A 23,735-nucleotide genomic window follows, 5' to 3' on the forward strand; every position below is an offset into this window, starting at 1 on the left:
TGGGAATCTGGAATTTTCTGATGTTTCTGAAGGCAGTAATGACCTCACCACCAGTGCAAAATGGAACTTTGGTAGACCAGGGCATTCCAAGTAGAACTGCTAACAACAGTAGTTATCTGGGGTCAAATGGCTAAAGGCAAGGTTTTGGAGATGTCCCAGTTGTCCCTCCAAACCTCACTAAGCCTCCTTTACCAGCAGCAGCCTTTCTCCCTTATTTGAGACTAGAGGCCTGGTGCATGAAATTCGTGCACTGAATGGGGGGGGTACCCCCCCCCCTCAGCCCAGCCTGCACCCTCTGGCAATCCGGGACCCCTTGGGGGATGTCTGACTGCCGGTTTAGGCCCGATCCTCCTGTGGGATCGGGCCTAAACCGGCAGTTGGACTTCCCTCGCAATCCAGAACCACTGGCTCCTAACCACTCACCTGCCTGCCTGCCTGATCACTGCTAACTACCTCTGCCTCAGCCCCCGCCACCACGGCTTCGTCCAGAAGGACGTCCAGAAGGTCGTTCAGCTTTCCAGTCTAATCAGCCTATTATGCTTTTATTATTATAGATTAGTGTCACCTTATCTGAAGTCCCCTTCTCAACAAGCTGATCATTCTCAACCTCTCCACCATTTCATTACTCCCAGACCCATTGCTACATTCAAATCCCATGTTCCAAGGGAAGTTAAAGGAGGAACTGCAATTCCAAGAGGTTTCATTTATTTTGAAAGAAACATAGGAAATATGTATGGAAATAGATCCAATGGGAGTTAGACAAACAAAATGTTTAAACAAGCCAAAATCATTTGTATAAATGTAATGACCAGAGATTCTAGATTAAATGTTACCTTTTAACAGTTTGCAAGGTTGGCTGCCTGAAACCTGGGCCCAATGGCCAATATTAAACAAAAATAAGAGGCCAAATGAGATACGCTAGACCTTAGGCCAGGTCTAACCTGCTATTATCTGTCTGGGTAAGTAAAGTTCTGTTGGAACATAGTGAAACCCATTTATATTGTCTCACTCCCGTTTTGCTACAACAGTAAAGCTGAGTTCCTCAGATAGAGACCATCTGGCCCACAGAGCCTAAAACATTTACAATGTGGCCCTTTACAGAAAGTTTGCCAACCATTCTCTACAGTGTAGACGAGTCTACACCAATGATTCTCCAAGTGTGATTGATCCACAGAATAATCTGGGGGTAACTAGAACACATTCAGGGGATCAGTAAGGTCAAAACAATTTCATAATAATACTAAGATGATATTTGTCTTTTACACCTTGTTGACATTTGCACAGGTGATAAGACTGCTGATACCTTCACATAAATTGAAGACAGTAACACCAAACTGAACTTTTAATCATTATATCCTTTACTTCAAGACACAAAATGAAAAAGACAGGTTTATTTTGAAATATATTGATGTACTAAAATTATTAATATTATTGAATCCCGGCCATTAAGTATACAATTTTTTTAATATTCTATGTGACAAAATGACAAGCATATGTAAAGCACTTCTGCCACTTACAAAGTATGTCTGTCTCATGGGAAAATACCTATATAATTGTTTTGGCTGTATGCAGAATTGGCTGCTTTTTTTCATGGTATACATCAGACGTGGGTTTTTGGCAGATAATTTTGAGAAAGTATAAAATTGAGCCTATTATTTTAATGAACAACTGACAAACTTGTTACCAATGAAAAAAATGTGACTCTAACTCTTTGAGTGCCAACCAATATCCTAGGAACTATGCTAAAATTGCCAAGGCATTTTTGCTGATTTTACAGCAGTTTAGGAAAAAAATTACGAATCACAAGTAAATGAAGTTACATATTCAAAAACTTACGGAAACCTTTACTACATTGACATATTTAGCAATATCATCATCACTAATAAAAGCAGATTTAGAACTGGACACCATTTTGAAGCTTTGATAGCGCTCCTGGCACTTTTGGCAAAAGACAGGAGCGCAATCGTGCTCTCCAGCACTCTAGGGGTTAAAAAGGAAGTTTGTATCTGCCACTATAAACTTGAGAGCTTCCCAGTACCTAAGATCCGTCTTATAAAATCCATAGGTATAGTAACAAATGTGATTTCTCTGTTAATAAAATGTATCCACATCTGCAAGATCTGCACTACAATGAACCAGTGTTTTCCAAATGACCACTTTATTATGCTACAAAATCATGCATGAGTAAAATATCCAGTGATAGTTCAATGAACATTAGCATAAAGATTATCTTAAAAATCCACTGACATGGGTTCATATTCCACAATGAAACTAATGCTTAGGAAATTATCAGTTGTTGCATTCTGATTTAGTATCAAGGAAAAATATCCACAATTATCTGAAAGGCTATTTAAATATCCCTCTTTCCACTTTCACATAAGTGAAAGGCTGGATTTTCCATATACTTTCTTATTTCCATTTCTAATACAGAAAATATTGATAACCCATATAAGCAAAATCACTTCGGAGTCCTTAATAATTTTTGAGCATGTAAAAGGGTACTGAGACCAAAGTAAGAACCATTTACCCTTCGTTTCTACATATTTAAAGGGTAACACACACACACAACAGTGTGCACACACACAGAAAAATATGATGAAGTCTACATGTGACCAGCAAATCCTAACGTACTTACTGTATGTCCCTTTAAAGAACTAACTTCCTGGCCCTTAGTCTACAGGAAGGCATCCACAGAGTGATGGTAGCAGGTGTACTGGGAATTATTACACACCTGGGAGAGGCCGGAGAGTAACCCCTTCAGCACAGCTTTGAGAAACACCTCAGAGGCTCTCTGCAGGACAGGGACGGCAGAGGGGGATAAAACCACCAAAATTCAATGAATTTCCGTGGAATAGCACGATTCTGGAGTGGCAGAGGCCAATTACTCACTCTTAACCAGAGACATGATGTGGTGCCATCACAGACAGCACAGAGCAGTACTCAGGTCTGACCCCGAAGTCTTTGGCATTGGCTATCTCTAAGGTTACAAATAGAACGGGTCAATAAGACTTATTAAAAGTGTTTTTTAAAAACTTGTGGGCAGAGAGCTAACTTAAATCAAAAGACTCACTATTCCTCACTCAATCCCAGTATCTGTTGGTCACCAACTGCAATGCCAAAATTTTATACTATTAAGTCTTTTTTCTAGCCCTCACCAAAAGCACCTGTGGCAATTTTCCAGGTGAGTATGTACTCAGGGAAGGTACTTAACCGATTTGGGGGGACTACTGAGCACTGGCTCTGAGAGGATTCCAATGCCACCAAGATCCACCAGATTACTGATAGAGAAGTCTGGGCCCAGTGGGCCCCTCATCAGAGGTAAGAGATATCTCCTACATCCAGAACCTGCAGTAAAAAGCAACTGATGGGGAATCCCTGTTGGTCTCCTAACTCATAGAATGAGGACCAAGTAAAATCCCTAGAACTGTCTCTCCCTTCAAACCATATAGGGGAGGAGATTTCTATCACATTTTTATTTGACTTAAATATATGTCCTGAATAAAATGTAAAAAAGCATGCAACAGATTATCGTAAATTTAATCAGGTAGTAACTCCAGTAAATCTGCTGTTTCACATGATATCTTTCCTGCAGCAAATCAACAAGGCCTAGTGGTCTGACATATAGCTACTTATTTGGTGATTTCTTCCCCATCTACACCTATTAGTACAATTCAAGGGTTGACAAACTTAAACAAGCAGCAGGTTGGACTCCCACAGGCATGACTTGTCAACCACTGGTGTAGACCACAAGCAACAGTTTGATCTTACCTAGAGACAGTAATATACTTTCACTGTCTGATCTCTGGGTTATAGCAACTCTCCAGTCCTATTAAAATCTAGTTTGTTTTCTTGCTAGTCCTCAAGGTACCACATTATACATTTATGGCAATATGCTTCTTTTTTTAAAAAATATATTTTATTGATTTTTTTACAGAGAGGAAGGGAGAGGGATAGAGTTAGAAACATCGATCAGCTGCCTCCTGCACACTCCCCACAGGGGATGTGCCCGCAACCAAGGTACATGCCCTTGACCGGAATCGAACCTGGGACCCTTGAGTCTGCAGGCTGATGCTCTATCCACTGAGCCAAACCGGTTAGGGCGGCAATATGCTTCTTAAACCTAGTAAAAAGGAAGAAGTAACTACGTGAGCAAACCAGGGAAAGACGTTTATTTCCAGAGAGTGAGCAATAAAGCCCAAGAAAAATTAGGAGCTTGTCAGCACAGAAAAATTTCTAAGTATCCCGGGGTCTGGGCATGTGAGATATTCCTTCCCTGGTGAACAAGCAAGCTGCCATTAGGTGAGCATACCTGAATTCTGGGTGCAATATACAGTACATCTGGGTATGCTGCTGTGACTCACTTACCAAATAACTTTTAAGGTGGCCTGTTCTGCGAAAGATCCACAGCAAGAGACACTCTTGCAACAGGTCCAAACTATCATGCAAGCTGCTTTACCCCTTGCGCCATATTTACCAGCAGATACTTAAAGTGTCTACAACAGGAATGGATACTGTATGAAACTGTTAGCAAGTCCTAAGACAATCAGTTGAGACCCTTAGGATTTTTGGAGCTGGTAACTATTTCCCTCTGGTAAATGGCTTGCTCCTGGGTCTATTCAGAAACTGAAAGACTTCACATGGTCTCCCAAGTTACCATGTTACCTGAGTTGTCCATCATAAAGTAGATACTAACACAGTAACCGATGAGGCACTCCATCATCAAATAGATGTGGCATGTATGGGTTGGAGCGTAAACAAATCCTGATGGCACAAGTAAGGTCCAAGAGGTTCAGGTTCCCAAGATCCTTACTCCTGCTACATCGCTTCTTTTCTCTTTTCTTTTCTCTCTACAACAGTAAAGCTGAGTTCCTCAGATAGAGACCATCTGGCCCACAGAGCCTAAAACATTTACAATGTGGCCCTTTACAGAAAGTTTGCCAACCATTCTCTACAGTGTAAACGAGTCTACACCAATGATTCTCCAAGTATGATTGATCCACAGAATAATCTGGGGGTAACTAGAACACAGTCAGGGGATCAGTAAGGTCAAAACAATTTCATAATAATACTAAGATGATATTTGTCTTTTACACCTTGTTGACATTTGCACAGGTGATAAGACTGCTGACACCTTCACATAAATTGAAGACAGTAACACCAAACTGAACTTTTAATCATTATATCCTTTACTTCAAGACACAAAATGAAAAACACAGGTTTATTTTGAAATATATTGATGGCATTCAATATGGGGGTGGAGGGAAACCAACCAACCTGGTTTCCTCATAATTCTGCACAATATGCTGACACTATTCAAAAGCACAGTTCAAGTATTAGAGCCCACTGAGAAGTGATCCTGAAGAGCAGCAGTGAAGGAAAATCTTCCCAGTAGCAGTATATCAAGCAGTGTACTTGGAGTTGCCTAGGAGAAATGGCCAGGACTACAAATCACGTGATTCATGGATATTAGCCAAAGACTTGACTGGACAGCAAGGGACTTGGAAGAAACTAGACTGAGATCTGGTGACAAGATTTGCAGAAGAGAAATACAGGTGAACCTCTTGAAATGGGCACAAAGCATAAGGATGTGTAAGTCCTCTGAGTATATATATTTTGTCCCACTTTGAGGAACCTCATAATCATCAGATGGGCACGTTGAACATTCTGTATCAGTCAAATCCTTTAGCCACACACACCAGTCCTGTTCAAAATGCTAATGACATGCAGTGAGATTATGTATGGGCTCAGCAATGGGGGCTGTCACTAACACTGAGCCCCCAATATTTCAGCACTTCCTCAGGAGATGAGCCAGACACTTGGTGACAGGTCAACTACCCTTGACCACTTCCATCATGAAAAGTAACCTGTTCTCACAAAAACAGTCCATTATTCTCTTTCCGTGCCCACAATGTTTCTGCAAGAAAAACCATTCCTGAACTTACAAAATGCCTTATTCACTGCTATAGTATTCCACTAGAATTGCTTCTGAAGAAGGGATTTTACTTTACAGTGAAAGATGTGCAGCCACGGACTCATGCCCATGGGAGTCACTAATATCACCACATATGCCAATCCCTAAAGCAGCTGGCCTGATACACCTGTGGACCAAACTACTGAAAACTCAGTTACAGCAACTGAAAACTCAATGGGTGAAATTTTGCATAGCTAGAGTAAAGAATGCATACATGCTCTGCACCTACCTCGGTTGCAGGATTGATCCCTGGCCCCAGTCGGGGTGCAAACAAGAGGCAACCAATCGATGTGTCTCTCTCACATCGATGTGTCTTTCCCCGCCCCACCACTCTCTCTAAAAATAAATAAATGGAAAAATATCCTCAAGTGAGGATTACCAAAAAATAAGTAAGAGTCAAATGAAAAACTACAGCAACTATATTGTAGGATGGACCATTAATGACAGTCTCCTCAGATCAACAAGTAAAATCAGCTGAGGTAATGTCTAAGGTAAAAAGTGGGTGTGTAATAGAAGCAAGTTATAAATACCTACTAGAGTTACAAGGCTAATTACAGCAATAAAGACTATAGGACTTAAAATTGCATAAATCAATCAATCTCCATCTTTTTTCCTTCTCCCATTTCCCTAATACGTAATGTATTGTGATAATGGTAGTTAACCCTATATTTCAGCATGCAACTTGCAGAATATCAAAAAGAGATGTAGCTGTGTGAAATGAATGGACATCTCTGGGATGGCTAGAATGGCCTAAATTTGACTCTCACCTTTTGAAGACAGGGTTTGGTAATCTGAGGAGATATGAGGCATATAAGCTCAATCACGTTAGACAGAAACATAACATTGCAAGTATCTTTATTTGGAAGTTCAATATGGGTAAAAGAGATTTGTGATTACTAAGTTTAAAATGAGGTATACAGTGCTAAACTGGCGTCATCTTGCCAATGCTCTCACCTCTTTTCTCATCTGCAATGTAAAGCAGATTCTATATTTCCCAGAATCCCCTTTATAACTTCAAGTTTGCCAATGAAAACAACAGGTACAAGTTTGGAGAGTAGAAAAGCAGCCCAGGCTAACTCTCCAGGGGTGGCTGTCTCCAGATGCAGTTTCACAGGAGCCTCCTGCCAAGAAAATGAGAACTACCCATTGTGTGCTGCAGATGGAGCCACATCATTGGGGCCTGAAGAGATTCTTCAATGTTGCAGCAGCTTTCCAGTGAGCCATGGAAAACATGAGCTTTGGTGTGTGCTTAATGTCTCTTTTCCTCATATTTCACTCAGAATTCTCCTGGTCTTCAGGAGTGACTACTTTGGCCTTACCTGCCCCAGTTCTATAAAACATTTCATGCAGGTTCTAACTCCTATATTACACCCTCTAATTCCCATAGAATACAGAAAAGGTTTAACTGTACACCAATATATATTACACAGCAGAGACTCAATCACAAGTGACTGTGCAAAAGTGGTGAGGCGAGAAACAGAAATTCAAATATAATGTACATGTAACTATAAATATATTCAACTGGAAGAAGTAATGATAGAACTAATCGATAATGTTCTAGAAACTTTATTAAGCCATAAAATCCTTCAATAAATTTTAAGGAATAGAAAAACCTGAGAAACATTTTCTCTAATAAAAAGTTGTATTAGTAACAATAAAAGTACAAAAAATGCACTATATAAAACCTGCGATTTAAAAACATCTTTTGAAATACCAAAGAAATAAATGAAGTTGTAATATCAAGAAAATAACAATGATGAAACTATATAGCCCCAATCTAGAATTTAACCTTTACTAAACACTGCTCAGAAAAAAACTGTTATCTTTTATACATACAAACAATTTAAAAAGAGAAAAAACAAGTAATTTTCAATTGAAGAATTTTGAGAAAAAAACTTCAAATAAACCAAAGAAAATTTACACCCTAACCGATTTGGCTCAGTGGATAGGGAGTTGGCCTGTGGACTAAAGAGTCCTGGGTTCGACTCCAGTCAAGGGCACATGCCTTGGTGGCAGGCTTGATCCCTGGCCCTGGTCGGGGCGGGTGTGGGAGGCAATATTTCTCTCTATTCATCTTTCCCCCTCCCCTCTAATCTCTCTAAAAATCAATGGAAAAATATCCTTGAGTGAAGATTAACAAAAAATGAAATTTGTAAGAAAGGAAAAAGAAGCTCTTGAAAATATTTTGAAATTTTCGAAAAAAATTTCCCTCTAGAAATCCAAAACTCTAATCCATTATTAAAATCCACTATAGATTTTCAAAATGTTTACAATAAACGTTTTTATTTCATAAATATATCTCAATTGCTACATTTACCTAAGATAAATAAATCAAGGTACTGTGCTTACTTACACACAAAATTGACATTCGAATCACCAATGTTTTTATTTTATAATCACAGACTAAAGTTCTTACCTTTTTCCTATTTGATTCTCAAGATGTTTAACTTTTTCTAATAACTCTTTCTCAACAGCTTCTCTCTCCAATTTAAATTCATTTAGGGCCGTCTGAATAGCTTCTTCTTTTTCACTATTAAGCTTCTGAATTAACTCTTCTCTGTCTTGTTCCTGGTTCATTATGAATTTCTCTTTGTCTTTCTCAAGTTTCTGGATAACAGCTTCATACTTCTCTTCTTGTTGGGTGAGTTTTTCAGCTTTTTGTTTTTCAAGCGCACTCAATGCAGAGTCCAATTTACCCTGCAGTTCAACTATTTCTTCTTTCAGGTTTTTTTCTATTTCAAATGCTTGATGATGCAATGCCGTTACCTGGTTTAATTCAGCTTTAAGCATATTAGATTCTTCTTCGTGTCTACTAATCAACTCTGAAATACACTGATCTTTTTCAATTGTCATTAAAGTTCTTAGCTCTGCCAAGCCCACCTGATAACTGTCATTGTTATCCTGAATCTTTTGGTTTAGTTTACTTATCTCTGTTCTCAAATTTTCCGTCTCTTGTTCAAGGAGAGATTTTAAGGTCTCATTCTGCTGGGTTCTACTTTCTTCCAGCAAAATTTTTATTTCATCAGTTTCTGCTTCCTTCAATGCAAGTTCAACCTCTAACTTACATCTCATATCCGACAAATCTGAAACCTTGAGTTTTAACTCCTGTAGCTGTCGCTCTTTTTCCTGGATAATTGTGGCATGGGACTCTTGTATCTGATCAATTTTTTGTTGATTTTCATTTTTTAATTTCTCCAAAGAATCTTTGTGGTCTGTCATAACTTTCTCGAACTCCTGTGTGTGCCTGACATGCAGGGTGTCCTCTAATTCCCTTAAATGACTTTGCTCTAAGCTCTGCAGTTCTGTCCTCAACAACTGGATCTTCTCATCATTTTCAACGTGGAGCTTTTTAAAGTCTTTTAACACTCTCTCTCGTGACTCCTTCAGTTCTTTAATTTCACAATTTTGAGTGTGCATTACGTTTTCCATTTCTAACAACTTCTGGTCCTTTTCATTCTGCAGGCAGATGATAGCTTCTTTTTCATGCTTAACCAAAGCAAATTCATTATCTTTATTTTGTAACACCTCCTCAAGGCATACTAAGTCTCCTTTAAGCTTTTTAATTTTGTTTTCATTTTCTTCACTGTCTTTTATTAGTGCATCAAGTTTGTCTTCATAATCACTTTTTAAAGACTGCAATTCTTTTTGATGTTTTTCATTTAGTGTTACTTCCACAGAGTATTTTACCTTTTCAATAATGTTTCTTATTTCTATTGCTATACACTTTAAAGAATTTGAGAAGTCACACTGTTCTTTTTGTACAAATGTTCTGAAGTGGCAAAGGTCTTCCTTGATGGTTTGTATAGTTAATTGTGAGTCTTGGGCAACAACCCTACATTTTTCCAACTGGACATTTAGAGACACATGATCTCCTGAGTCCTCTTTACCACATATATTTGTATCCTGCATACGTCTACTATCTATTGCATTGATAACTGATGAATAAAGTGATTCCACCATCATTTCTGGACTTTGTGGATCACTTATTGGATTAGGAGATGATAAATTTTCTTCTATTACAAACTCATTCACAGCAGACATAAAATCTGATTCAGGACTTTCTGCTAATGAATCCAAATCTAATGAAACTTGGTGAAGTGTCTGTTCTCTGCTTGGATGGGGGATAGTTTCAAAATCAAATGTATGTGCATCAATGCTATCTGGAGACAATTCTTCTAAGGGACATACTGCAGGACATAAGGGATCCTGCACAGTGAGTGGAGGAGGAGTTCTTGGTGAGGTAGTTGTTGTAATTCCTGTTGCACTTTCTACTCTTGGTGAGGAAGTCGACTGTGGAGATGTCTGACTCATAGATGCCTAGAAAAGAAAGAGAGAGGCTTATATAGCTGCAGCAATATCAACATTTTACACTAATAAAGTGAGCCAATTGAAAGAACTTAATTTGCCTTTTGTTCACTCAGTAGATCTGTAATAGTCTGTGACATTTCATCCAAACTTTGTGCTGCTTTTACCAAGTTATGTAGAGAAAGTACATGCTGGTGTAGAGGTTCAAAGTCACAGAGTAAGGGGACCCTGAAACAAAATGTAATCAAATTAGATTTCTGATTCATTAATTAAAAGATGAATTAAGTATAACCAAATATTTTAACCTATGTCAAAAATCACTACTGCAGCCCTAGCCCGTTTGGCTCAGTGGATAGAGCGTCAGCCTGTGGACTGAAGGGTCCTGGATTCGATTCCGGCCAACGGCACATGCCTCAATTTCAGGTTTGATCCCCAATAGGGGACATGCAGGAGGCAGCCAATCAATGATTCTCTCTCATCATTGATATTTCTGTCTCTCTCTCTCCCTCTCCCTTCCTCTCTGAAATCAATAAAAATATTTTTTAATTAAAAAAAATTACTGCATTATCATCCTTTTTCAATCATTACCAGAAAGAGCTAAAGAAACCTAAGACATCATCATTAAAATATAAATCTCCCACAGTATGCGAAGCAGAGTGACTACTAGAAAAAAATTAACTGTACATAAGACATTAATTTCCTTACTTTCTGATTTTAATAGTCCCCAGAAATTTCCTAAAGTAGTCATAGGAGGCTCAGTCTATCATAAAACAGTTTTCTATCCTGGCATCTCCTAGGAGGGCTGGTGCTACTTTCCACAGCTCCAGAATGATGTAAACAGAGTAAGGTGATATCTACAGTTAAAAATACTAATGACATTTACCTGAGGAATGGCTGAACTTCTGAAGGACAAAGTGATTGCAGAAACTGTAAATCTTTTAATGAAATATCTGGAAGCTCACAGTCAAACTTTCGAGGTTTCTGTGTCTATAGAAAATAATAATAATAATAATAATAATAATAGTAATTCACCACAAAATATATGGATAAATAAATTGTCTCTTACTATAATCAAATTCAGTAAAATAAACAAAAATGCTTCAAGTGACCTACTCACACTTAAAAGAAAAAAATAATTAAATATGAAAAACTAGTCAATGACATGATGTAATATTTTTCTGAGTCTTGAATAACGGGGATACACAGTTGTTAATAATCAACTGGTGTATTTGTTCCTGCCTTTTGTTTTCAGCATCTTTTTATGGAAATTCCAACATTTCCATCAACATTAAAGGAATCATTTGTTTCACTAGTACATAGATTATTTCCAAATTTTTCCTTGACCTATAAAATGATCATGAAGATCTATCTGTCTGGTTCTAGCCCTCTATCTACTCCTATGACCTGTTAGCGTACCTTATTGTTTTAACATGCTAAAAATCATTTTTTCCCATGTAACACTTCCTTCCTTGCCATTGTATTTTAAAAATACAAACCCTTAGCCCTAGCCCCGTGGTCGGCAAACTGCGGCTTGCGAGCCACAGGCAGCGTTTTGGCCCCTTGAGTGTGGCTCTTCCACAAAATACCATGTGCAGGCGCGCATACAGTGCGATTGAAACTTCGTGGCCCGTGCGCAGAAGTTGGTTTTCGGCCTGGGCGAGTCTATTTTGAAGAAGTACTGTTGATATTTGGCTCTGTTGACTAATGAGTTTGCCGACCACTGCCCTAGCCCATTTGGCTCAGTGGATAGAGCATCAGCCTGCAGACTAAAGGGTACCAGGTTCAACTCCGGTCAGAGGCACATGCCTGGGTTGCGTTCACAATCCCCAGTAGAGAGCATGCAGGAGGCAGCCAATCAATGATTCTCTCTCATCATTGATGTTTCTATCTCTCTCTCCCTTCCTCTCTGAAATCAATAAAAATATATTTTAAAAAATAAATAAATAAAATACAAACCCTTAGTCAATTAAACAAAAATTCTGATAAGTGCTACCATTTCCTTATAATTTGGCCAAGAAATGTACCTTTAAAAATAACTCAATTTGTTTCCATCATTACCTAAGCAGATTGAGAAGTGTCAAGATGCTCTTCATTAAACAGAGTTTCCTAGATAAATAAGTGTGGGAACCCTATTAAATCACTCATTCTTGATATTTAAAAATGCATGCATTTAAAGCCCTAAGAAAGCCTGCAGCACAGAAAATGGTTTAATAGCTAAGCAGAATGTCTAGGGCAGTGATGGTGAACCTTTTGAGCTCGGCGTGTCAGCATTTCGAAAAACCCTAACTTAACTCTGGTGCCCTATCACATATAAAAATATTTTGATATTTGCAACCATAGTAAAACAAAGATTTATATTTTTGATATTTATTTTATATATTTAAATGCCATTTAACAAAGAAAAATCAACCAAAAAAATAAGTTCGCGTGTCACCTCTGACACACGTGTCCTAGGTTCGCCATCACTGGTCTAGGGGGTAGGAGGGAAATCTACAGCATTTCCTAAACATCTTTGACCATGAAGTCTGGTTTAGAAATATGCCAAACTTATTTTTCATGGTTTCAATTAAAGCTACTTGAATAATCACCCTATTCTTATTTGTTGAAACATAAATGAAAGAAAGGGGGTCGATAGGTAAGAGAATGAAGAGAGGAAGAAAATAGGCGAGGACAGGAGAAAAAGAAAAGGCAGGAAGAAGGGAAAGAATGAAGGAAAAGGTAAAGAGGAGAAAGAGAAAGACAAAATACAATTAAGAGAATCTAGTCTTATCAATCTTAACAGTGTAGTAAGACATCCCCTTGAGTTACAAAGACTCTAAGTAAAAAACTATAAATATATTTTAAAGCTTTATAGCAATTGGTGTTTTTAAAGCCAAAAGCTTTTTATGTAGATAAAATATATACATACACACATACACACACACACTAATAAAAGAGAAAGATGCAAATTGACCATACTTTCATGATGCCCACCAGCCAATCAGGAGTGAGTATGCAAAGTAACCCAACAAAGATGACAGGTTAATTTGCATACGCAGGCACCAAGTGGCCAGGGACAGGGCGGAATGCTTGCAGGCATTCCGCACCACCCAAGCCGCTCTGGACCTCTGGGCAGTGTGGGAAGGCAGAAAGGTGGCTCCGGCCAGCGCGAAGTCAGTGCCGGCAGCCAGGGGAAGGAAGGTTCATTCTTGCACGAATCTTCGTGTATCAAGCCTCTAGTACATATATATAAAAGGCTAATATGCTAAGTGTCTGTCTGGGTAATGATGTCACAAAGCAAGGCCTGGCTTCCTCTCCCTAGCAACTAGCTCCTTGGAGTTTCTTCAGCCCAGGAACCCAACTTGCTTTATAGCCAGGTGGAAATATTTTACACTGTAATCAAATGTTTGTGAAGCGTTTTCCTGGCCTCATCTCATTTGATCCTCACAGAAATCCTAGAGTAGGTAGATAAGAGATTTAGTGGGATCCTATTTTCTTTTCATTAGCTGGAAAACGGAGATTTAGAAAGCTTAGAAACTTGACCCAACTGATAAGTAGAAATGGTGGACCTTGAAAATGACTTCAGGTTTTCTCACTGTGCAGAATATAGTCAAACATTGCTGCAGTTAAATATTTTACCCTTTGTTCTCCCTGCATGATCTATAATAATAATCTGCTTTGTGTTCATATTTACTGCTCTGTTGCTGACAATTATCCGGGCAAATAGCGGTATTAAAATATGTCTTCTAATTAATTTCCTTTCAATTTGCACAAATTCGTGCACCCAGCCACTAGCATTCTGATAAATACCACTACTTCTGAAATAAAGGTTAGAACACATAAAAATTTTGTCATGGTTAGGAAATAAATACATACACAAAAGGACGAAGGCCAGGAGTCCAATCCTCTAAATAGGCGATTTCTTAAAAAAGACTTCCCTGTAGAAAGAAATTAATACGGTTATAACTTTGAGATAAAACAAAACACAAAAAAAAACCCCTCTGGTTTGTGAAAAAAAAAATTGACAATACTTCAAGTTTAAAATTAATAATGGATTCAACTCTACAGTTCTTAAATATTTCTATGGATTTCAATGCTAATTAAAATCAGATACATGCGCCCTGACTGGTTTAGCTCAGTGGATAGAGCGTCAGCCTGCAGACTGAAAGGTCCCAGGTTCGATTCCCGGTCAAGGGCATGTACCTTGGTTGCGGAAACATCCCCAGTAGGGGGTGTGCAGGAGGCAGCTGATCGGTGTTTTCTCTCTCATTGATGTTTCTAACTATCCCTTCTCCCTTCCTCTCTGTAAAAAATCAATAAAATGTATTTTTAAAAAAACAGATACATGTTATATAATGCTGTGTTCATATTTATAGACTAAAAACAGCATTTTTTTACTTAAAAAAATAAACAAGTTATTAATGAAGAACACTTACTAAATAATTTCCCAAAGGATTCCCTTTTTGACTTTTCAGCTTCATATAATCGCTTTCCATCTGTGACTAAAGCACCAGCCCACTAAAAGGAGGAAAGCTTATGTTAATATCACTCACAAATTTATTAAGACTCATACACAATTAAAACAGAATTCAACTTGCATACCTCCCTGTAGTGTTTTATGAACATTTTTCTCCTTACAACTTCAACAACAGCTAAGCAGTACATCTGAGGAACTGTACTAAGAGCTTCAACAATTTTGACTCTTTCCAGCAGCTCTATTACGAGGCGAAGTAAAGCTTGCAATTTCTCTCCATCTTGATCAGCATGAAGCATTACAAAGCAACACCACCTATAGAATGAAATTTACAAACTATAAAAATAATCGAATGTCAATTTAGTGGCAAGAGAAAACACTCCACCACTTGGGAGAAATCAAACATCAATTCTAAACATCCTAAATAAGGTAACAAAATCACTTACTTCAATCTGACATGTAGGTTAGTTGCTAGCTCTTGTTTGGCAGTGGTACACTTCTGTTTAATATCCAACAGTTTTCTATGATTTTGCAACATAATCATCAACTGGTTTGCATGACTCAGGCATAAATCAGGTAATACAGATGCATCCTTCAAGTTTTCAGCTCTCATCTGATTAGCTAAAAATCCCTTTGAGAGAAAATATTTTAAAAGGTATTAACTTGGTTACATGAGAGATATGAACATTCACTTAGGAGAAATATCTTTATGTTAAACAAGAACTGTCTTACTTTCAAAGATTGTAAAATCTACTCTTTGAATGTGGAACATGTGGTCATAACAAAAGATTCAGTTTTTAAGAAATCTATACTCTTAATTCTGTTCCATTGTCATACTAGAAAAAAAGTTAAGCCCAGGGAGATCAAATAACTTATCCAGATACATTCAATTACTTAATTAGAACTAGAAAGTATGTTTCTAGACACCTACTACACATGGGTGGGTAAGAGCATGATATTAAATGAAACATGATCAATGATTTAAAGCCATGAAAGAGAAGCTGATTTAATCTTGACCAATGATATTTAATTGTATATTATATACTTCCTCATATAAAAAACAATCAATTAACTTTGCGCTTTTTATTGAAAAGCCATTCCTCTCAGTATTTCTGGACTATCTTTTGTTCCACAGACAGATACATGTTCTGTGCTATCTTTAGAGCAATGACTAAACTGTACGGTTTTACAGTATATTTTATTATTTGGTAGGAAAAAACTTTTCTTAGCTATCCTCACTCATTTACTTTCATTGGTGAACTTTACATCATTTTGTTAAGTAGGGAAGGGATTGTCTTTAGGCTATAAATTTAGATAGATGTGCCATATTTAAAAGTCTTCTTTTGTTCAACCAGCCAAATGAAAGCCCAAAAGCAAAGACTTTAAAAAAATGTTCAGAGGGTATAATTATAATCTATTGATTAGGTTATTACTAAGTATTTTTATTGTGTTTATAGGGCTCTTTTCCTATTCTATTTACTGGATAATACATTATAGAAGGTTTCAGATTTGAACATTCATCTGACTGCCATAGTTGCTGTATAAATGATTATCTTTCTAGGGATTTAACCATACTGATCAGCAAAGAACAGCAAATGTGTCTTCCTAATTTCGAGTAGTTCTCTCCATTTCATGTTATTCTAAACATCATGCACATCTTAAATTTAAATGATGTGTATTTAAAATTAAGTCAAAATAGTTTACATAGAAATATAAGACAATTTCAATAGTAATTTTATCTTACTTTTCTTTCAAAATGGGATATAATCAACTGTGGCTATACTTTTTCTGTAACTTAATCCATTTAAAAATAACATACTGCTTTTATCTCCTGTCAGTCTTAATAGGTTTTTAATTACTTTTTACTTAATCCAAGAAAAATATAGAATCCCCAAATCTCAAATTCTGGACCATTAATAAAGGATTTCCTGACACCAAAGCCACATTATTTGTTATACAGCACACTGAGAGAAAATACACCTGATCCAATCAAGACCTAAAGATCAGGAAAAACATGCCTGGGCAAAGTTTCAGTTCTTTAGGCTGTGCCTAAAGAAATACCAATATAGCCCGACCTGCATGGCTAAGTGGTTGAGTGTCAACCTATACCCAGTGAGGGCACATGCCCGGGTTATAGACATGTGCAGGGCACATAGGAGGTAGCTGATCAATGATCCTGTCTCATCATTGATGTTTTTCTCTCTCTCTCCCTCTCTCTCTCTTTCTCTTTTCCTCTCTGAAATCAATAAAAATATTATTTTAAAAAAGAAATACTAATATAATACAGAATGTCAATAGAAAAATTAAAAATAAACTAAAAAAAGCCTTTGCCAGTTTGGTTCAGTGGATAGAGCGTCAGCCTATGGACTGAAGGGTCCCAAGTTCGATTCCAGTCAAGGGCACATGCCTGGGTTGTGGGCTCGATCTCCAATGGGGGGTGTGCAGGAGGCAGCCAGTCAATGATTCTCTCTCATCATTGATGTTTCTATCTCTCTCTCCCTCTCCCCTCCTCTCTAAAATCAATAAAAATAATACAAAAAAATAAACTAAAGAAATACTAGAATATGCACATAAAGATACACTGGGATATTAACACAATGTTTGTAATAAGAAAAATGAAAATAACCTAAATGACTATCAAAAGAAGTACAGTTAAATCAATTATTTGATTCATTTTATAGAGGGTTAAAAGAATGACAATGGAGAACAAACAAAAGATCAAGAATTCAGAGTTCTGCTTCTAGTGATGGCAGACTATGATGTAACAGTAATGTAAACCAACCTTCCCATGGCCTGAGTTATTAGATATCCAAGAAAGCAGTGGAGTCAGACATATTGAAGGCGCCAGGATTTAGGAGGAGGAGGAGACCTGAAGAGGTGAGTTAGGCAACTGGGAATGCTTTGCCCTAGTGACAATTGCTGATGCCTGAAGAAGAACCCAAAGCTAAGAATAAGGTTAGCAATCCTTCTGATAGCTCCTTGGGGAGCTAGAAAATAAAAAATCAGACACCAGTGCCAGCCAAAGAAAATGACAATGGAACACACTTTGCCAAATAAAATAACAGAACACACCCCCAAAAAGCTATCTATACTAATAAAAGGGTAATATGCTAATCAGACCAGACATCTTCCGGACATCCTTCTGGACAAAGGGGGCCAAGGCAGAGGTGGTTAGGGGTGATCAGGCCAGCAGGGGAGAACAGTTAGGGGGATCAGGCTGGCAGGGGAGAGCAGTTAGGAGGATCAGGCTGGCAGGGGAGGAGCAGCTGGGGGCAAACTGGCCTGCAAGGGAGAGCAGTTGGGGGCAACCCGGCCTGCAGGGAGGGCAGCAGGAGAGCAGTTAGGGGCGATCGGGCAGGCAGGCAGGCAGGCAGGCAGAGAGGTTTAGGGGTGATCAGCCAGCAGGAAGGTGAGCGGTTAGGAGTCAGCAGTCCCAGATTGTGAGAGGGACATCGCCCGAGGGGTCCTGGATTGTAGAGGGTGCAGGCCAGGCTGAGGGGTCCCCCCCTACCCCCTCAAAGGGCACTATTGGCCCGGAATCTAGTTTACTGCACACTTGTGTTTGCATTCCACACCCTGTACTACCGCAACTTTGCAGAGTGCCCTCTCGCACTCCAGAACCCCTCGGGGGATGTCAGAGAACTGGTTTTGGCCCGATCCCTGCAGGCCAGGCTAAGGGACCCCAGCTGTCAGAGGGACCCTGCTCACTCCACAGATGCCCTTCAAGCTAAGCCAGCAGGAGGTTGGCTCCAGGGTGTGTCTGGCCTATATCGCCTAGTCCCACCCTGCTGGCCACCTTCTAATTAATTTCCTTTCAATGTGCACGAATCCATGCACCGGGTCACTAGTGTCCTACGAAATTGGTAGACTCACCATCACAAGGACTGGAAAACCACTTCCCATCTAAATCTCTGAAATGGGATTAAGGTGATGATCTAAGACTGTAATCATCCCTATCTTATGCCACAAGCAAACAAATTCTCTCTAGAAAACTGTAAGAAACAACAGAAAATATTCATAGACACACAAAAACAGATAATGGGTGTTAACAGATATAGCCTTTAATTACTAGTATATGCTTACTGTATTCAAAGAGATAATGGATAAGACTAGATGTTTTGGTAGATAATTTGAAGCTCTATAAACAAAAAACACTAAATTGAAAATATAAAGCTAAGATTAACAAAGAATATCAAATCAATAAAGTTTAATAGCTATTCACACCTGAAAAAAAATCTGAAAGTTAATTTGAACTGATAGGTCAAAAGAAAATATCCCAAACTAAGTGCAGATAGATATAATCATACAAAATACAGAAAAGGGTAAATGGGAAGGACGAGGAGAAAGGTCTAATACATGTATAATTAGCATCAATGTAGGAGAAGAAAGAGATATAAAATCAAGATTTGAAGAGAAACTGATTGAAAGCCACAAATTCAAGTAGTACTACAAGCCCAGTGCAGGAGGAATACAAAGAAAGCCACCTCTTGTCCTATTATAAATTGCTGAAAACCAAACCAAAGGTAAAGTGCTTAAAAGCGAATCGCTAACAGCCTAAAATTCGCTATCAAGAAAATATCCTTCAGAAATAAAGGTGATTTAAAGAGAATTTCACATGAATTTGCCACTAAAAGGAAATAAAGGACATTTCCATGTATATTATACACCAAGTATTACTTAAAAGGAAAAAAGCTAATATGATAAATAGAATTAAAACATAAAATTTTAAAAATAATCCAAAAGGCAAAATCAGAGACAAAAAAGGACACATAATTAAAAGAAAAATTACAAATGATTGATTTAAATGTAAATATTCAGTATTTACAACAAATAAGCAGACTAAATGTTCCAATTAAAAGATTTCTCAACTTACTTTGAAGCTATAACTGATGCCAAAACTCTTGACAAATACATAACAAATAAAAACTACACACATACAACTTAATTCAGTTTGCCAATATGTTACTCTAATCCAGGTATACATAAAAAAGACAATATATTATGATGACACAGTTAATTCCACGAATCTGAATGTGGTTCAAAATTAGAACTGCCTATCCATGTGGCTCAATGGTTGAGGGCTGACCTATGAACCAGGAGGTCACAGTTCGATTCCCAGTCAGGGAACATACCCAGGTTGCAGGCTCGATTCCCAGTGGGAGGCATGCAGGAGGCAGCCAAGCAATGATTCCCTCTCTCTCCCTCTTCCTTCCTCTCTAAAATCAATTAAAAATATTTTTAAAAATTAGAACTTAAATGTAACTTTCATAATCTGAGAAAGGGTATCTACTGAAACAAGGAGAGAAAAACCTATAAACATTAAAATTTTGAAATGTTGGCCACTTTCTATAGATCAGGAATTAAACAAGAACTCACACTATTGCAGCACTGTATTGGTGTTCCAATCAGTGCAAAAAAGACAAAATAAAGGAATTCAGTTCACAGCACAGTGGCTGAAACCTAAATCACAAGAGAAAAGGAGAGGGTGCAGAAATTACAAGATAAATTCCATCAGTAAATTATACATTTGTACCCATTAAAATGATTACTCATTCGTATGTTCTAATGAAAGAACACACTCACACCACTGGAAAAGCATGTTTAAAAGTCAACTCTTTTGCTATAGACTGTTTCGCCAGAGTGTCTGCTAGGGTAGATAGAAGACAAAACTGTGATGATCTAAACCAGTGGTTCGCAAACTTGTTTGGCCTACCGCCCCCTTTCCAGAAAAAATATTACTCAGCGCCCCCTGAGAATTAATTTTTTTTAAATTTTAATAGCAATTAAACAGAAAGATATATGTATTAATGTTTCTACCTTTTTCGTAAAATATAGTAAAGAAAGGTGTAAATTAGAAACATTGAAGTTTGAAATTATGAAACTATTTATTGAACTCAGAATAGAAAGGTAACACAAAAAAAGTGAAAACAAATGCACCTGTGGCCATCACCGCCCCCCTGGATCACTATAGCGCCCACCAGGAGGCGGTAGCGCCCACTTTGGGAATCACTGATTCAAACAGTCACTTGTATGGAAGAAAATGTCTAGGTTAATTAATCCCTTTTTGTGTGTGTGATAAACCTTATTTGACAGAATTCTTGGAACACTGCATTAAATTAAACCTAAAAGCCTAAGTATTAGTAAATTCTTTAAGATTTTATACTTTCCTTCTGTCCTTTATAAATTTCATTTTTCTGTGTACTTTTTTGAGAAGGGAGCAGAAAGTATTCACATATTTAGTGCAATGACTGCTTGATATGTTCTCTCAACACCTTTTTTTCAGCTGCTCACAGCACTTTCATTGCTTATCTTTCAGTTGTCATCTAAAATAGTCTAAGCTCAATTTACTGTATCAAACCAAAATATTAAGAACATGATTTATTACATGGAAACAATAATACTGCATTCACAATATTCAAGGGTGAAGTGAAAATATGGTGCATACCAAATTGATATTGCACATAAAATAACTTCATAGAAAAGTTACAAATTCCTTTTCATGAGAGAAGTTTGAAATAAGCACCTGAGCAAGTTCTTTCTGCTCATTCACCAGTCGGCCACAGCTAGCAATCATCTGATCCAGGGCATACAGCCGATCTTCGAGTCCTTTAATGGCTTTCATATTCTGATTATCAAGTTTGGCAATAGTTTGACGGCATTCTACTATAAATGGTCGAATAATCCTTGGATCAAGCTAAATGACAAGAACACATGAATAAATTGTCATCAAATAGTTTGATATAGCTTCAGAGAAAAATACAGGAATCTGAGGTTTTATTTTCAGAAGAAGGTCAAGAATAGGATAATTATGTTAATAAAACACAAGTACTATTGGTTATATGGAAATACATAATCAAGAATATAGTCCTAGCCAATTTGGCTCAATGTATAGAGCATCATCCTGCAGACTGAAGGGTCCCAGGCTCAATTCTGGTCAAGGACCTTGGCTGCAAGCTCAGTCCCAGGCCCTGGTCTGAGCATGTGCAAGAGGCAACCAATTAATGTATCTCTCTCACAGCAATGTTTCTCTCTTGTATCTCTTCTCCTCCCTTCCACTCTCTAAAAAAAGTCAATGGAAAAATATCCTCCGGTGAGGCTTAACAGTAGTAACAAAAAAGAATATATATTTCCAAGAATTACACATTTCAATCAACGCCACAAACTATTCAATTGTCACTACACAAATAAAATGTAATTTTCAAGGTCTAAGACATGTTTTGGTCATTGACTATCTTATCAATCCCACTTCTCTCTAAAACATAACATCTTCAAATGTCCTTCCCTCCTGGAGTGATTGCTGTTCTCAATCCCTAGCTCCTCAAGGAGCTGGATCAACTAGTCTCCCCTTTCCCTTGGAATATCTGACACTGGCAGGCTGTTTGTATGCACTCTCCATAAAACCATTACGCCAAAGATCACCAATAACCTTGTTTCACTTGTGGTTCTTTTACATTAAGCACTGAAGACCACCTTTTCCAAATTTTAAAGATTTTGACATTACTTCACGCATTCCTTCACATACCCTTTCTGGCTCCTTTTCCTACCTAATCTATAAACAAAGATGAACCAGAAGCACTCAGTGCTTATTAGGCCATTTTTACTCTTCTTTGTATCACTTCAGCATAACTGCTATAGGGTTAACTCCCAACGCTTTTTTAATCCCTGATCCTTATACATTTTCATCCTGTGTTTCTGACTGCTTGCTAATATCTATGTGTGGATATCAACTACTAGAGGCCTGTTGCACGAAGAGATTCATGCAATAGGCCTTCCCTTCTCCTGGCTGCGGGCACCGGTTTTCCTGCGGCACCCGGGACCCAGGCCTTCGCTCCGGCTGGAGCTGCCTTCTGTCCTCCATCTTCGCGGCCCCAGCCGGAGCCGCCTTCCGTCCTCTGCCTTCCCTGCACCACTTTGGAGCCTATGTATGCAAATTAACCGCCATCTTTGTTGGAGGTTAATTTGCATATCACGCTGATTAGCCAATGGGAAGCGTAGCAAAGGAGCGGTCAATTACCCTGTTTGTCTATTATTAGATAGGTTGATATGTTCTATTACTAACTCATTATAAATGTTTCCTATGGAAATCCCTAAATGGTTTCTTTCAACCCACAATGACTTCCAAAAACAGAATATAGTAAAGGCTTCTGTGATCTGATACCAGTAACTCCTGCCAGACCTACCTTCTTTTGAAATTGAATTGCCTACTGTATCCACACAAACCCTGTGTTTCTCTACTTCTAACCTTGGTTCACCTTGATTGTACCACCTAGCTTTTAAAGCCCATCGCTGCCTCTCTGTAAGGGTCATAGTCAAATACTACCTCCTTCATGATGCCTTTCATCATCTCTTCATAGTCAAAAGGACCGTATATTATTTATGTACAGCTTCTGGTTCACAGATAATATACAAAAGCAGTTAAAAATAAACCATTCCAATGTTATTATCAAGAATACAATCCTATCCTATATAATAAAAGCCCAGTGACCAAACGGCAGAATGACCAGAATGACCGGTCGACCAGTCGCTATGACGCGCACTGACCACCAAGGGGGCGGATGCTCAGTGCAGGAGCTGTCCCCTGGTGATCAGTGTGCTCCCATATCCAGGTCAGCCGAGTCAACCGAGTGGTGCTCCCACAGCCGGCCATGCCCCCGACTAGTGCACGAATCCCGTGCACCGGACCTCTAGTGTAATTAAGAGGCTACCATTTGTGACACCACAAAAAAGGAAACAGACATTATTTTAATACTAGAGGCGCGGTGCACAAAAATTTGTGCACTTGGCGGGGGGGGGGTGTCCCTCAGCCTGGCCCGTGCCCTCTCGCAGTCTGGGACCCCCTCGGGAGATAACGATCTGCTGGCTTAGGCCTGCTCCCAGGTGGCAGTGGGCAGGCCTAATCCCTAGGTACAGCCCCTGGTCGGGCTCAGAGCAGGGCCTATTGGGGAGTTGGGGCGCCCACCCCCTGTCACATTCAAGGCAGGGCGGATTGGGAGGTTGCGGCACCAA

The 23,735-nt window shown here is 38.5% G+C and overlaps 1 protein-coding gene across 5 annotated transcripts in view; it reads right to left on the reverse strand.

The window, feature by feature from the left end:
• Nucleotides 1-23,735, reverse strand: part of RB1CC1 (RB1 inducible coiled-coil 1) — a 54,543-nt gene that overhangs the window by 21,444 nt on the left and 9,364 nt on the right. For 4 of the 5 annotated variants that reach the window (XR_001514485.1, XM_006767344.2, XM_006767345.2 and 1 more), the window contains 8 exons: nucleotides 21,253-21,423; nucleotides 15,176-15,360; nucleotides 14,858-15,044; nucleotides 14,692-14,773; nucleotides 14,132-14,193; nucleotides 11,160-11,263; nucleotides 10,378-10,504; nucleotides 8,388-10,288 (listed from right to left, as the gene is read on the reverse strand). Coding sequence is in view for 4 of the 5 variants with exons in the window: in XM_006767344.2 (XP_006767407.1) it covers nucleotides 8,388-10,288; nucleotides 10,378-10,504; nucleotides 11,160-11,263; nucleotides 14,132-14,193; nucleotides 14,692-14,773; nucleotides 14,858-15,044; nucleotides 15,176-15,360; nucleotides 21,253-21,423 (2,819 nt within the window). In the remaining variant the exon portion in view is untranslated. Of the gene's footprint in view, nucleotides 1-6,809; nucleotides 7,093-8,387; nucleotides 10,289-10,377; nucleotides 10,505-11,159; nucleotides 11,264-14,131; nucleotides 14,194-14,691; nucleotides 14,774-14,857; nucleotides 15,045-15,175; nucleotides 15,361-21,252; nucleotides 21,424-23,735 lie in introns of those variants that run through there. The other variant, XM_015566283.1, reaches the window with a different exon arrangement.

This window comes from Myotis davidii, unplaced genomic scaffold, assembly GCF_000327345.1.
Source record: "Myotis davidii unplaced genomic scaffold, ASM32734v1 scaffold200, whole genome shotgun sequence".
NCBI classification, from domain to species: Eukaryota; Metazoa; Chordata; class Mammalia; order Chiroptera; family Vespertilionidae; genus Myotis; species Myotis davidii.